The 14883-nt window shown below is 36.8% G+C and overlaps 2 protein-coding genes across 10 annotated transcripts; both read right to left on the reverse strand.

Annotated features, from left to right (window-relative positions):
- Positions 1–520: 520 nt before the first annotated feature.
- On the reverse strand, positions 521–10612 carry LOC119997305 (LRR receptor-like serine/threonine-protein kinase FEI 2). 9 transcript variants are annotated; one of them, XM_038844222.1, is made up of 17 exons: positions 10453–10609; positions 10246–10288; positions 9892–9974; positions 8571–8644; positions 8239–8465; positions 7489–7624; positions 6168–6239; positions 6005–6076; positions 4680–4751; positions 3807–3878; positions 3627–3698; positions 3241–3338; positions 2849–3022; positions 2396–2728; positions 1914–2159; positions 1405–1538; positions 521–1183 (listed from the first exon to the last, which is right to left on the reverse strand). In XM_038844222.1, exons 5-17 carry the CDS (start codon positions 8372–8374, stop codon positions 956–958), a joined length of 1845 nt encoding a protein of 614 aa, XP_038700150.1. In that variant the 5' UTR covers positions 8375–8465; positions 8571–8644; positions 9892–9974; positions 10246–10288; positions 10453–10609; the 3' UTR covers positions 521–955. The 9 variants fall into 9 exon arrangements, with proteins under 9 accessions (XP_038700150.1, XP_038700149.1, XP_038700148.1 ...); XM_038844221.1 differs by lacking the exon at positions 9892–9974 and having other exon boundaries at positions 10458–10612; XM_038844220.1 differs by lacking the exon at positions 9892–9974.
- A 543-nt stretch (positions 10613–11155) lies between these two features.
- On the reverse strand, positions 11156–14005 carry LOC119995988 (trihelix transcription factor GT-3b-like). Its single transcript, XM_038842472.1, has 2 exons — positions 13589–14005; positions 11156–12193 (listed from the first exon to the last, which is right to left on the reverse strand). The coding sequence occupies exons 1-2, from the start codon at positions 13913–13915 to the stop codon at positions 11594–11596; spliced, it is 927 nt and encodes a 308-aa protein (XP_038698400.1). The 5' UTR covers positions 13916–14005; the 3' UTR covers positions 11156–11593.
- Between the last annotated feature and the right edge of the window lie 878 nt (positions 14006–14883).

Below are 14883 nucleotides of genomic sequence, written 5' to 3' on the forward strand. Positions count from 1 at the left end.
GAATCGGATCCTCATCAGGTAGTCAGTGGAACAGGTGAAGATATTTGGTGTCTTCTCTTTGTAGGCAGTCCCAGCAGCCTCAAGATTCAGAACAAACCAAATTTGAGGGAGAGTAAGAGGGCCATCTCCGTTAATCCACCAATGGATAGAATTCTGCCTACAATCGTCAAGAGCACTTCCCTTCAAACAGGAGGTAATTCCAGGAGCTATTCCATCTGCCCTTGAAAATGCGTCAGTTAAATTGCCTGAAGTGCTCACAGAGGGTAAGCCAAGGCTCCATCAGAAATTTTGGCAAGGTGTGAGCTCATGGAGCCACTGCCTGATGCTGTATCATCAGACTATAAAGTGGCTAATATCAAGCATGCAGAAACCTGTTCCTGGTCCAAGACACTGGATACAGCACTATATCTCTTCAATGATTCAGACTTTTTGCGCTTGGCGCGAACACAAGTAATATGAACTAACGCACAGCTTTGTTGAAGAAACCCAACATTGATCAGCAGCAGAAAGGATGAAATACTTTCCTCCCAATGGTAAAGAAGTTGTTGATTATTGTCAAATTGAATCATATTTTACAAAATTGACATAAAACAAGAACACTTGGAAGGACAAAATATTCTCAACTTATACAAATTTCATATACAGTTAATGTGAGTGCAGAACTCATTTCATGTGAAGGAGAGAACGCAAGCACCCACGCAATTTGCCAACACTGGTAAAGAAATGCAACCCAGAACCGTGCAGGTGACTAACTCAGACTGCTCATACTGAGGTCAGATGGAAAGTGATGAAATGTTTCATCTTCTTATTTTCATTAAATCTGCAGAACGAATGAACGAATGGAACGGAAGTAAAACTGCTGCAGATTTTAAACCCTTTTCACTGCTTCCATTACTTTTCTGCTTTACACTGCAGTGATATAAATGTAAGCTCAAACTAGTCTTTCATTTCCATCTTACAGTTCTCGATCTGAATTAGAATCGTAGAAGTCACTTGGGCACGGAGTCACGACCTCAGATTCAAGTAACTGGACGACCCTGTGCATTGTAGGCCGATCTTCTGGGCTCGAAGAAACACACTGAATAGCAACAGAGAGCAGTGCATCCAAGCTTTTGACCTGCACACCTTCACAGTTTGGATCAACGATCTCCCGCTGCCTGTTCTCTGTAATTAGAAAATTTAACTGCAAAACAGAAAAAAATCAATAAGTAGAATATGGGGTACCATTCAAGGAATGACAAGGAACAACTCAAACTGAGACTACGTTTATGGAGAAGAAGAATTGAGAGAAGGGGAGGGAAGAGGATTAAAAGTAAAGGAAAATCACAAATGGAACTAAACGGTACTACCAGGTTGCAAGCACAGCATCAAAAAATTTCAAAGATGTCTATAAAAGAGACGTACCCAGCCAACAATGTTAAGGCCCTTCTCAATGAAGGATGCATCAGTAGGTCGCTTTCCACTCAAAACTTCAAGCACCAGTACCCCAAAACTATAAACATCAGTCTTCTCAGTTGCTCGACCACTTTGCATGTACTCTGTCGACAGAGTCAGCACAAATAAATATGGAGCAGTAACTTGAAAACACATTTGTACCTATTTACGCTAAATGTACATAAGAGTGTGGTCTCAAAATTGCATGAGAAAGCACCAAGAGTGTAAGAAATATGGTACGGGGATGTGAAGAAATTCAACAAAAAATCCCATACATCAAGGAAGTCCATTAGAAGAATCAAGGAGCAGAATAGTGATGGTTTGTTCACTGTTCTATCTTTTTCAAAAAGACAGCCTCTAAAGTTTTGCCTTGTAAGGAATTAAGAAGACTCTTGTATGATAAAACAAAACACAACCATCAGAGCCATATATGAAAGTGGTTACCAAATTTAACAGAGTCGAAAATAAATCCAGCTCACCTGGAGCCAGATAACCGAATGTCCCAGCAACAATGGTTGTGATGTGAGATTCTTCATCTTCTAACAGTTTTGCTAGTCCAAAGTCTGAAACTCGAGCCTCCAAATTTCCATCAAGCAAAATGTTGCTTGATTTTATGTCGAGGTGTATGATCCTAGGGGAACAATCATGGTGCAAGTAAGCCAGCCCTTTTGCTGCTTCCATAATAATATTTAGGCGTGCATCCCAGTTCAATTGCTCTGATCTTTCTGTGTAAGCATCAGAATACATTATCATTTTCACTTATGTTCATAAATGAAGCAGTCACAGAATTAATGAATTCAAAATTAACAGAGTAACTTCAGAAATAAATCAGATTATTGGAACATCTATTTACAAACTATAGCATGCAAATAACTTCTCCATAATTACAGGCAATCAATTTAGGTAACAGTAATTTGATTTCTGAAATTAGATGATAACTTAAAAGAAATAAAAATCTCACCATGAAGAGCTTCATCAAGGCTACCACCAGATAGAAAATCATAAATTAATAATTTTGAAGAAGGGGAATTACAATATCCTCTCAAGTTCACCAAGTATCGATGTTTGATGCTTCCAAGAATTTCAAGCTCCCTCTCAAAAAATCGATCAAAGCCCTCATTCAGCTTTACAATTCTTTTCAGGGCAAATATATTGCCATCATCCATTGCAAGCTTGTATACTGTTCCAAAACCCCCACAGCCAATTATGTGTTCCTTATTCAAAGTCTCCAATTTTTTAATAATGTCTTTTGAAGAATAAGGTAAGTCTCCATGAAACATCACAATTGATGCACCTGAAGAAACACAACTACACATATTTAGATGTCGGATTTTAAGAGCCAATCAAACCATTGACAAAAGTCAAGGCTACTTCAAAAGATTTTCCACAAAATTGTCTAGAAAATAAACAGTACCTCCACTGACATCCATTGCAAGAGCAAGACTGTTGCCATCATTTTTGCCAAATTTCTTATAAAGAAAGCATCCCCAGAAACACATAAGTGCCACCAAAAGAAGCGCTCCCACAGTCGCAGAAGCACTAATAAACAAACGGCCGGAGTATTTCTTTTTTCCTCCTTGGGTTTGGGCTAGTAAAGAAAAAATGCTAATTAAGAAGTCGATGACATAAAGCATAAGAGAGACATCTACACTGTAATCAGAAATACAAACTTTGAATCAAAAGTGGTAACCATTAGAACTAATTATTTAATATCCCGTAATTACAGAGGACTAGAAAGCCAGAGGCCAGTGCAAAATAAGTACATCAAAGAAATAAGACCATTTATTCCTCATGAGTTTAGCTAACCTAATGGAGAGTCTGAGCTTGGACCACTTCCTCCACCATTATTTTTGCATGCCTTAATATTGATCTGCTTGCCACACAAATCACGATTCCCAGAGAAGCTACAAGAAAATGATTTAACTTTTAAATCGAGCACAACTATTTCCTTTGGCTTTGCAGCCAATATTACTATAGGAGTAGACTTCGCTTTTACAGGACAGAAACAGAAGAATTTTATTAAATATACATCACGGGGGTGCCACCAAAATACAACTCTAGAAGCTTAGAACCCTTTCAAGTTTTAACTTGAGCAAATAGAAGAGGCTACCACTTATACATATTGAGCTACCCAAGAAATCCAAAACTCCCAAAATTGGTTCAACAAAATGAAAAGTACATGTTATACTTACGAGCTTTCAGCAAAGTTGGTGAGAACACCCTCAGATGGTATCAGACCAAGAAGAAAATTGTTCGACACATTACTTCAAAATCAAATATTCAAAAACAAATTTAACATTAGATTCAATTTAATATTGTGAGGTCCATTTAATAAATCACCCATCATTGAATTTAAGGAGAAAGGTACTTACAAAGCAATGAGTTTATCTAACTTCCCAAGTGAACCAGGGATATAACCACTGAGAGAGTTGCCTGAAATGTCTCTAGCATCATGACAGACAAGTCCAAGGAGTTTTCAGATGCTTACGAACAAAATGAATTAAAAATTAACATTCTAATGAAGTAAAAAGATTGATATAGAATACCAGTCATATTTCCGTCAAAACAAAAAGAAATGTGTTTTAAACAGTATGGCTTGCCCCACCATAAACAGACAATGGACCATCAATCTAACGTAAAAGCATACTCGATTCAAAGTGAAAAAGGACTAATGTGGGCTCCAATATTTAAGATGTGACAATGAAGAATAACATAACCGCTCAAAATGATGTAGCTTAGATTGAAGATGGAAACAAATTGGAAATTGTAGCACCTAAGTAGAAAGAAATGATGCTCAGTGTTTTGAGTGCAATGAAATCACCATCAATAGGGATCACATTGTACACAGAAATTACGACGCTCGAAACAGACACTTCAAATTCAATGATGAACAAAGAAGGAACCATATTAGTACTTCTTTCGAATACTCATTTTCAGCAACCTCTACATTTAGGATTTCAATGTAGAAAATGGTGAATGAACGGCAACTTTTACATCTGTAAACAGTATATGACAACAAAGAACTTTCCACAAAGATATGATAAGATTACATGTCACAAAGAAAAAAGTGTCTACAGGAGGTTTATACTTAAAAAATACTTGGATTTGCTTAAGAAAGAAGAAAAAACAATTTATTTTTTCTTCTTCAAGAAGTCGAATTTCCATAATCTTCCAAGAATGGGTGTTTTACAAGTTTGATCAAGACAACAGCGAAAATGATGAACAGCACAAGAAAATTAACTCACAGAAATTGAAGCTCAGATAGGTTCCCAAGTTCACTTGGAATCGATCCACTTAAATAGTTTCCCTGCAAGTATCTGAGAAAATTAAATATTAAAAAACTGCCTTCAGTTCATCACAAGGAAAACATGCAAAAAAAATGATGACACACCTACAGAGGATGAGCTCTTCAGCACCATCCTTAAAATGAAATAAAGACAATAGTTCAAACAAGTCACCACACATAGGTTGACGACAGCTCCAGGAGTCCTTCAAATTGGACTGGTAAACACAATCCGTGAATTACGTGCAAGCAGGAAAGGATTAACTATGAAATTCTATTGGAAGGTCTCAAGTAATTTTTTATATGGAAGGTCTCAAGTACTTGTGTAAACAACTAAACCAAACCATGATTTGGCCTTTGCCAAATTTGAAAGTACAAGAAATTGGCACTAGCCTTTTAAGTATGAAATGGATGGGAGTAGCCGGGCATGAACGCTATAGGTACTGAAGAACACCTTAATCTAAATGCAGTAGCAGCAAACACAATAGCAAGCTGTGTTTGCAACAATAGATAATCTACAGACAGTTATCCACTTAGATGTCAAATTTGACAGCTTATATTTAAAGAAGCAGATTTTTGAGAATTTATCCGCAAAGGCTAAACAGACAAGACAGAAAGCCTACTAAAAAATGCATAAATCGAGAAAATAACAACACCGCATCACTTAGAGTCATTAAACAGCAGCCGTTCAGTTCATTCTTTCTCCTGTCACCCTTCATCTTGGAAATCCCCCTAACTGAATTTAAAAGTGATATATCAACTATCAACTAGACAAACAATTTTTGGGGCCAAAATATTCAACACAGTTTTACAGTGTAATACCAAGTCATCTCTGACTTGCTGAGGAAGATCTTAATACCTCACGGTCTTCAATAGTGTATTCACATTTATTAGTTTTTCCCACAAAATAAAGGAAAACTAAAAAGGGGGAAGATACGAGACTAGCAATGATAACATTTCTAGAATCAATTATAAATTAAAAAAAGAGGATTCGATAAATCCATTCATAGTAAAGTTCAAGAACAATCAACGGAAACAATCTGATAGGATTGTCCCACACCGGAAGATGTGGGAGCTAAGGTGTTGTTTATAGGGGGGAGGTATGGACCTCCCTTAGTACCCAAGGTTTTCTAGTATGGGCTGGGAGGCCTTGGGTACAGCCGGCCCATATGGGTGGGTGTCGGTTGGGCCTTGGGTGTTGAGCATGTATGGGCGTGACTCTATCACAATCACTATATCATTTCAATTTAAAAAATGACGAGACAATTTGATTGTTGATATACTCACATAGCCTCCAGCTGTGTGCAATTTCCCAATTCTGAAGGAATTGTCCCATAGAAATTGTTGTTATGAAGTGCCCTAGAAAACATGGCATTAAACGTAACATCATCGAAGGGAAAAATCAACTGAATACAATGAAATTTCAAAGTGAATCTTCTGAAACGCTTACAAAATCTTCAAGTGCTCAAGCTTTCCAAGGTCAGGTGATATGGATCCACTCAATTTATGATTTCTCAGGTTCCTGAAAAAGGAGGTAATTCAAAAGAAAATAACATAATTAAGGGATGAAAAATAAGAGAGGAAAGAAAAAAAAATCAACATAACTGTCCATCGCGCTATCATATGTTCACTTTCTAACTTCTAAGTGCAATACATCATATAAGCATCATGTATAACAAGATGTGCTTCCAGCATTAGAAACTAGCAAAAGAGACCATCGTGTTAAAAAATAGAAAAAAAGTCAACTACAGTTGAGCATTATTAAAACAATATCCTTCAAGAGCAAATTCTTCTCCTACCATTTTAAGCAAACATTGCAAACCTCATCCTCATTTGGCTTTATCTGTACTAACAGGAACATATTATCCTATGCTTTTATAGTTTTATTGTTCATTTAACAGTGTCACAGATTCATTAATTTTATTTCTTGGCATTGATGCTTATGCTCATAAGAGGCAAGTTTATGCTAGAAGTAAATTTAGATAATTTCTCCTCTATTTGGCTTCCGACTGGCTACTTGAGAGATACAGCTTTCAGGCACAACATATGAATAATCTAAAAGGCTAAGAAATTTGTCTGCTAGTTAAAATATTATTGATGAATCCTCGCCTTATATTAACAAACACATTACCATCTGAGGGAAACATGAGGTGTATTTCAACTGTTTTTTCTTGCCAATACACGTAACATAACCTACTCCAAATTGTTTGGGAATACGATTTGATGTCTATGAAAGGTAAACTTCATTAAGGTTTATGCATGAATACCATCTAGCGCTTTAATGCTTGGACCAATTGAGAGATGTAGAATATGCGACAAATAGAATATGTTCCCCTGACCGTCGTAAACATACATCAAGGAAAGTACAGAATTCTGAAGATGCTAATCAAGATCAAGCATATAAGATGTGCATTGGAATCCTAGTGATTCTCAACTAGACATGCTAAAAGACTTTCCATGTTAAATCAAAACAGAACATTTTCCCCGCTCATCATTTTTTCTTTTATGGAACAATTTCCCAATCATCATGGGGAAAACTATAGAGAGCCTGCCTTTCGCCTTTCCAATTTATAATTGTCTTGATGCGCATTTAATTTGGTTTAGTTTGACAGGGATAATGAACGCTCACAGAACTACTATTAGACATATCGTAAATTGACATCCACATAATATATACAACTAAGACAACTTCAAAGAAATTATAGCAAGCAATCAGCAAGTATGCTTAAGAAACAAACCAATCCAAGTTCGACATCATTTGAAGAACTCACAATTGTATAACTCTCTTTGTCTTTGGATCGCATGTCACCCCCTTCCATTTACATGGGTCAGGATCCTCAGGTCTCCATAAAGGCAGAATGCCATCTGAACTGAGAATAGCCGTCCTGAAGCTTAGAAGTGCCTCACCTACAAAGTAGAAAAGGGATTTCATATTCACACAATGTACATATTATGAGAAAGCTAATAGTTCTTGCTCAAAACATGTGGATAATGTGAAAAAAAGAAGAAGAAACCTAATACATTTGACAAAGACATGAATTTAGCAAGCAAACAACCAGCCATGGATTACCTCACATTAATAGACAATAAAACGATGGATAAGTTTCACGAACAAATAGAACTTAATAGACATCCTTTCAGTTTCATATAAATAATTTCCTTAGGGCTGTATTTGGGCCACATGCTCTTCGTGTTCTTTAGTCCAGTCTTTCTTTTGTACATCTCAAAATAGTAAAAACTGACTTTGATACCTTCCTTGACAAGTGATGAATCCGAGATACGACTCAAGCGATTCTTATACAGTTATAGTAAGAGTAGTTGAATGGCAACTTCCACCAGAATTTGACATATAGACATTCAAGTCATGTAGAAAACTTAAAAGAATCATAATGATCCTTTTTTCTGATATAAAGAAGGTTGTGCTTTGTTTTTCTTTCCTTGTCTTTTGTCATTAGAAAAAGGAGAAAACAAATGAAACCTAAGGGGAACAAAACAATAATTAACCAGAGTTGTCACCATACCATCAGGACTGATAGCTGTGCTATTGTTTATTAGGAGAAAACTCAATAGAATGTAGAGAAGCCAAGGCCCTTCACATTTCAACAGACAGATGCCCATAGTGGCACTGCTCATCATAATATACTTTCTACCAATCATTTGATAAACCAAGCTCCAAAATGTTCCCTTGCAACATCTATCTGGTTGATGACACCATTATTGTCTCCAAACTAACAAAGAACATGATTTCCTGGAAGGAAAGACAGAGTTATTAGCTATTACTGAGTCAAGAACATCATCATCATCAAACCCTAAATCAAAACAAAATAAAGAGCTTGTTCAAGTGCACCATTATGTTTTGCTGCCAATTTCTGTTCGCAAGCATGATATGCCATAACACAATATTCAATTAAATGTAGCTTCCCCCTCCTAATAAGAGTGCATCATAAATGTAGTTATTCAACATTACTCAGAAGATAAACAAATAAATGAAGTTCACCAATAACACAACGAGATTGCTTTTGCAATCACATTTTTCAATAGAATCAATGACCACACAAACAGTCACCTCTAGCCTCCACGGCCCAGCCCCCAACTTTCCTACGCATGCCTGGTTAAATATACCAACAATTTATGCACCACGCTTGCTTTTCATGAGAGCATGTATTACATTTTTATATACGATCATCACCATCATCCGAGCCTTTGTCCCAAAAGTTTGGAGTTGGCTACATGAGTATATGAGAAAAATAAACAGAAATCCACTATGTGTATTCGTTTTCGCCATTCATTTCTATCTAGGATTATACTTGCTTCAACTCCTATTGAATTTGTATCATTTAGTCGCAACACTTAGAACCATACAACATTGTGGGTCATATAGTAGACCTACATAATTTCCCCTTGAACCTTAAAGGAATCTTTTGGTCACTTAAAACCCCGGATGCACTCCTCCACTTCATCCACCTGTCTTTTTATCCTATTAACTACATCTTTACTAATGTTTCGCTTATAAATATATTTTTTCTCCGTCTTTTGCATCTAACTTGTTATATAACTCAATATATGCTTTATGACGTGTCACTCCTATAATCTTCTTAGCTTCTTTACTGGTTACTTTGTATGTTTCATAACCATTTCCATTCCTACCATTATGTAACTTCCTATAACATTCTTTCTTAATCCTAATTGTTTTTTTAACATCCTCATTCCACAACCATGTTTCTTTGCCTTTAGGTATAGGGATTTCAAGTTTTCGACTCACCAAGTACATTTTTATATATGATGGAAGACAAATTTTGCATTATCTAATTAAAGCCGGTGAATCCCTCATGTAAAACAACTAAAAAATCCTTATGGTCCCATTTTCTATTAAAAAAAAGGGTTAAGGTGACAAATGGAGAAATTCAATTTATTTCATGTTGCTAGCTACAAGTGGCATGAGCTTCATAAGCTTTTTGACCTAAACAATATAAATAGCAATTAATGTCTTTCCGCACATAGAAAAAACATAACTTAACAATTTAGATCTTTGAACACAGGGTACCATATATCAACAAATGAAACAAAATCCATTGGAAAGCAAGCCAACAAGGTTTGCTCCAAACAACACATACAAGAAAATTACGCATGATATCATCTACAAACTTCAAAACTCAAAAGAAACGCTCACTTACCCGCTCAGCTTAGCTACTACAGCGCCTAATATACACCCAAAAGAAAAGGAACATAATGCATGCTTAAAATCACATCAGTGAATCTGTTACAAAGAAATACATCAAATGTAATTTCCCATAGCAATCCAATTACAGTACCCAAAAGTTTGAACCAACCCAAATGCTCTCTAGATTGTTACTATTTACAGCTCAAATCACTAGCTACTATAGAAACCTCAACCAGTAATGAAAAAATTCGCAAACTTCAAAGCAATGGGATCTCCAACTATCCGAAATAAAACACCAAAACCCCAAAGACTCCAGATTTTGCAAAAAATTACGGGGAAAAAAAAAAACGAAGGGAAATCGGCATACCCTCTTCAGATTCGATCTGTGAAGCAGAAATGCAGATAATGAGCTGTAAAGTAGATAATAATTGAAAAACAACAAAAACAAAAATAAAACAGAATGTAAGAAAATAAATTGTGGGATTTTTTGGGGTGATTGACTGATTGTTAGAGAGGGAGTGAGAGTGTGTTGAGTGGAAATAATAGTTGTGGAATTAAAGAAGGGGGCATCAACCAAACCAATGAGAAAAAGTGGCCTCGCACGTAGGAGTGAGACTTTGCACACGTGCCAACCGACGCTGCCCCGCCCCTCCCCTGCCGTTCTAGAACCACGAATCTATCGTGAAAGCCTGTGTAAGAGACAGTCATCGATTCAATAGTACATACTTGAGTTCTTACTGTACGATTTCTTTCCTGCGGTTCTTCTGTTGGGCTTTACCTGTCCGACACGCTGTGTCATGCTCATGTGGGAATTTACCAAATCCAGTCCACCACTTTAATTAAAAAAACTAATTACACAATTAACATATTTAGTTATAATAACGTAAATATTTGTAAAAAACTATGTCAATAATAAAAAAAAAAAAAGTAAAACATGATATTTACGTATTTATTTTTTAATTTATATTAGTACGGAAAAAACTCCTTAACCTGTTTATGAGAAAAAAAGAGAAAGTAAAAATACTCCATCTCTGGCATAAGTCTTTGGAATGAAAAGTTCACGAGGATTTGGATGTTTTCAAGTGACAAACTTCGAACATCCTCCGTAAATACTGCTCAAAACATACACAATGCAGACATTTATATGCATAAATTTGATTATCAAGAATAATAGTGATATTTTGTTTGGGTTTTAGGAAAAATACATTATAAATCATATTCATTCGCAAATCTGGGTGATCAATTCAGTAGTCAAGAGTATTGTAGTGCAAGGCATCTTCAACTCTAAACGGCTGCTGAGGCCGGCAAATATGCAAATAGAAAAGAACGCGAAGGTAACAATGTGTACAGAAAATAAGACCATCATCAAATAACAAAATCTACATTGAGTGCTGCATATCCAAGATTACATGGATTCCTACTATTGAATACAAGAATAGCATAGCTCCAGATTTTCTGCGTGTGTCAAATTACCATGTAAAAGTTCCTTTCCTTATGCTACAAATTAAAAGGGTACTGTTCATAAGTTTCTCGTTGACGCCTTATCTTCTATTCCCGCTTTCTCTTGTTTCCCCTTATGACCAAAAACATGTAATTTTTCTGTACCAGCAATGTTCACAAGCCAAAATCAAACTCACTCCATAGTCCATTCATGCGAAGCACAACAACAAACCGAAGCAAATAAATTGTGACAGCCTGTAAACCTATCTGTAGTATCATAGATTATTTTCACGCAGTAGTTTGTTCAAGAGGGTAGTCAAGAGGGCATCCCTCCGCTCAGCTCGGCCTTCTTCTCTTATCCTCCTCTGTTCTTCCCTCTCCCTCCAAGCCTGCTCAACCATTAACCTCTCCCTCTCAAGTTTCTCCATAGATTGTCGCCATTCTTGCTCAAACAACTGTCGCTCAAGGGCACGCCTCTCCATTATCTCCCTCCACTCTGCTTCCATGTTCTGTTGCTGGTTCATAAATTTCTTCAGCAGTTCCTGGAGACCCCCATTGGTACTATTGCTTACTTTAGAGGCACCAGTTGCTTTGGTAGACTTGTCCGTAACAGTTTTTTCTGCCTTCCTTTTCCGAGATATGCTTCTTATCGGCTCCTCTTCACTGTCATCTTCATCCTCATCTTCGTCTTCTGAAAATTCAAACGAGTATCTATCTCCACTCATTCCCTTCAATTTTTTCTTTTTCTGGACAGAGCCTCCCTTGGGTTCATTAAGTGATTGCTGCATGTTCTTGGCTCTTTGGGTGAAAACTGCATGCAACTCCTCGAAAAAGGGGCATGGTCGTCCCTCTTCTGGGTCTGATGTCTCCTTCCCCTATACATAATTATGAGGTCATTCCACCACAAATGAAAAGGCAAAACCAACCAATAATTAACCCACTAAGTAGAAAGATACATGTGAAGTAATTAAAGACGCACATTAACAGAAAAAAGTCTGCTGGGTCTGGATGCCTTAAATGCAATAGCAACATCAAAGTTAAACTTATTGAAAAGGCTCTAACACTCTACATAAGTGGAAAAGAAACAAGCATTAAAAAGCTGTTCACGAGTGAAGGTCAATTTAATGCATTCTGTTAGCAACCCAGATATCTAAAGCAGCAGTCAAGAAACTAGATATCAATGTCTCAAACAACTCTAAGAAATGGAATAAAGCACATGCTCAATCCAATCTGCCATGGAATCCTTGGTTTTGCTGCGGTTGGTGAAGGAAGCATCGCAGGTCAAAAGTAAAATTGATGGTAGCTAGTATTGCTAGAGTGAAAAAGTAAACAACTGGAATAACCAGGCATGGGGAAGATTAATTTTCCACATCATGCAATATTTATACACAAAATTCACAAGAAGCTTGAGCAAAAAAATGTGAGGACTAAGCATACATTGCCTCTACCACAAATATGTCAAGAAAGAAATCTTAGTTAATTCACTTCTCAACCTTCCAATGATTTAAAGAACACGAGCAGATTTTCCTCTCCTGCACCCTTCTCAAGGCATTCCTAATGACGAAATGTATAGGAGGATAGGGCCCATTTGTTGGAAGCTTGAATTTTGATAAATCAGTTTCTATTAGAGAGCTGTAGTGAAAAGAGTTTTGTGTAAAGATATTAGATAGTGCTTAGTTCCTATATTCTCATTATGCTTGCTAGTGTAAACCAGTGCCAAAAAACCCCAGACACTCGCATTTGCTTAATCCAAGCATTAGTAAAGTCACAAACTTTTTTCTTACTGACTTGTAAAACCCCATAGCAACTTAATTTTCACTATAATATTCCTAAAACACTAGCTCAACATTTCCTCCCCTTTGTCCCATTTTTCACAAAAGACAGATGAAAGATAGGCGTAATATTGGATGAAAAACCATTCTAGTGAAACTCAATAAAACAAAATTCTTCGACACAATTCAAATTTACAACTGTAAATTCTCATACTTTCTGGCAAAATCCTAGACAAAGGGGTGAAAAACAAGAGATGCACAATCAAAGAGCCGAACTTCTACCAAAACAAAAAACAAAAAAAAAAATACTTTCCCACAAAATTTCCTCTCAATTAGTTTCAGCAATCAAAGAACTGTTTGTTCATAAATACACAATCTTATATTCAATAACAGGCCTATTGATACATCCTGTAGAGACAAACAAGGAATGATCATAAACATTCACATACAGCAGAGAGATATAGATACATTCAGTAATTATATATACACTAGACATACCTTGTAGCGATTGACGAGGTTCTTCCACTTGCATTTGCACTGATCAGGTGTCCTCTGGTACCCTCTCTCCCTCATTTTACTGCTCACGATCTCCCACAACGCCTTGTTCCGCTTCACCGCCTTGAAGTCGCTCTCCAGCTCTGCCCGAATCCCAATCAAATAGCGTGTCTCCTGCTGCCCCCACTGCAGCTGCTGCGACGCCACCGACAACGAGGGCGAGTGAGACATCTCCCCGTGCCCGTGCAGCGACTCTAGTGGTTCACTCAACAGAGACGAGGCTATCATGGTTATTCGCCCCATCACGTCGCCATCGCCGACCCCGAACATTCCCGAACGCACTTCAATTTGTACGTCGTCGTTTTTGGTACCCGCAACGGCTCCGTTAGACTTCGACTTCCCTCTCTTCTTTTCTTCTTGGACAAGACTACTGCATAGTGGCGTCGTTGAAACCGGTATTTATAGATGATGGACACGCCACACAAATGCCCCCGACATTTGAAGTAATTTACGGAAATGACATTCTGCTCTTTTTCTTTTTGCACTTTGTTTTAATTTTAAATTATATAAAATTTGTTTTTTTTACTAAATTGCCTTGGCCGGAGTGGTTTCTGTGTTCACATTTTGTTTTCTATGAAAGCCATTGATTTGTCATTTTGTAGGGTTATTCTAAAAAAAGTGACAAATATAACCGATCCCCAAATCGACCTTTGGTGGTTTTATTGTCAAATGTATATTAGTGATGATTGATTGAAAAAACCGATCAAATAGTCAATAACTGATCAAACAGTAGTCTAAATTTATATCAAAAAATTGACTAACCGACCATGAACCTCCCTAATTTTTGGAATGAAAAAAAAAATTGTTCATTTTATTGTCAAATGTATATTAACGATGAGTGATCAAAAAAACGATCAAATAGACAGTAACTAATCGAACAGTTGACTAAATTTATGACAAAAAATCCACTAACCGATCATGAACACCCCTAATTCTAGGAATGGAAAAAAAAAATGTTTATTGTTTTTGTTTTGGTGAATACATCATATTATCTTCACGGGTTTGTTTCTTATGGGTCTAAGAGCAATTGAGTATTAACTCAAGTCATTTAAACCCATAAAAAGGCGTAGATGATATGTAAGAGTGAGTTTTACCCAAATAAACCATTTAATTGGCTTTGTGCCAATCTAAGTGGGAGAATTGAGTCTTAACAAGTAGAATGGTCATAAACGAACCGTAATCGGGAAACCGAATCAAACCGGCTTTTGAATTTCGGTTCCTTTTTCCGGTTTTGATTC

The sequence above is a fragment of the Tripterygium wilfordii genome, chromosome 4 (assembly GCF_013401445.1).
Source record: "Tripterygium wilfordii isolate XIE 37 chromosome 4, ASM1340144v1, whole genome shotgun sequence".
Classification (NCBI taxonomy): Eukaryota; Viridiplantae; Streptophyta; class Magnoliopsida; order Celastrales; family Celastraceae; genus Tripterygium; species Tripterygium wilfordii.

Bases quoted from the DNA above. Each gene is read 5' to 3' on its own strand.
- LOC119997305 (XM_038844227.1), bottom strand. From the start codon at position 8,374: ATGATTGGTAGAAAGTATATTATGATGAGCAGTGCCACTATGGGCATC. The intron at 3,339-3,626 runs GTAAGTATAACA...ATTTTCTTGTAG, and splicing joins ACCAACTTTGCTGAAAGCTC to CTTCTCTGGGAATCGTGATT. The intron at 2,729-2,848 runs GTACTGTTTATT...GTGTTTCTTCAG, and splicing joins TGCAATGGATGTCAGTGGAG to GTGCATCAATTGTGATGTTT.
- LOC119995988 (XM_038842472.1), bottom strand. From the start codon at position 13,915: ATGTTCGGGGTCGGCGATGGCGACGTGATGGGGCGAATAACCATGATA. The intron at 12,194-13,588 runs GTATGTCTAGTG...AATTATGTATAG, and splicing joins ACCTCGTCAATCGCTACAAG to GGGAAGGAGACATCAGACCC.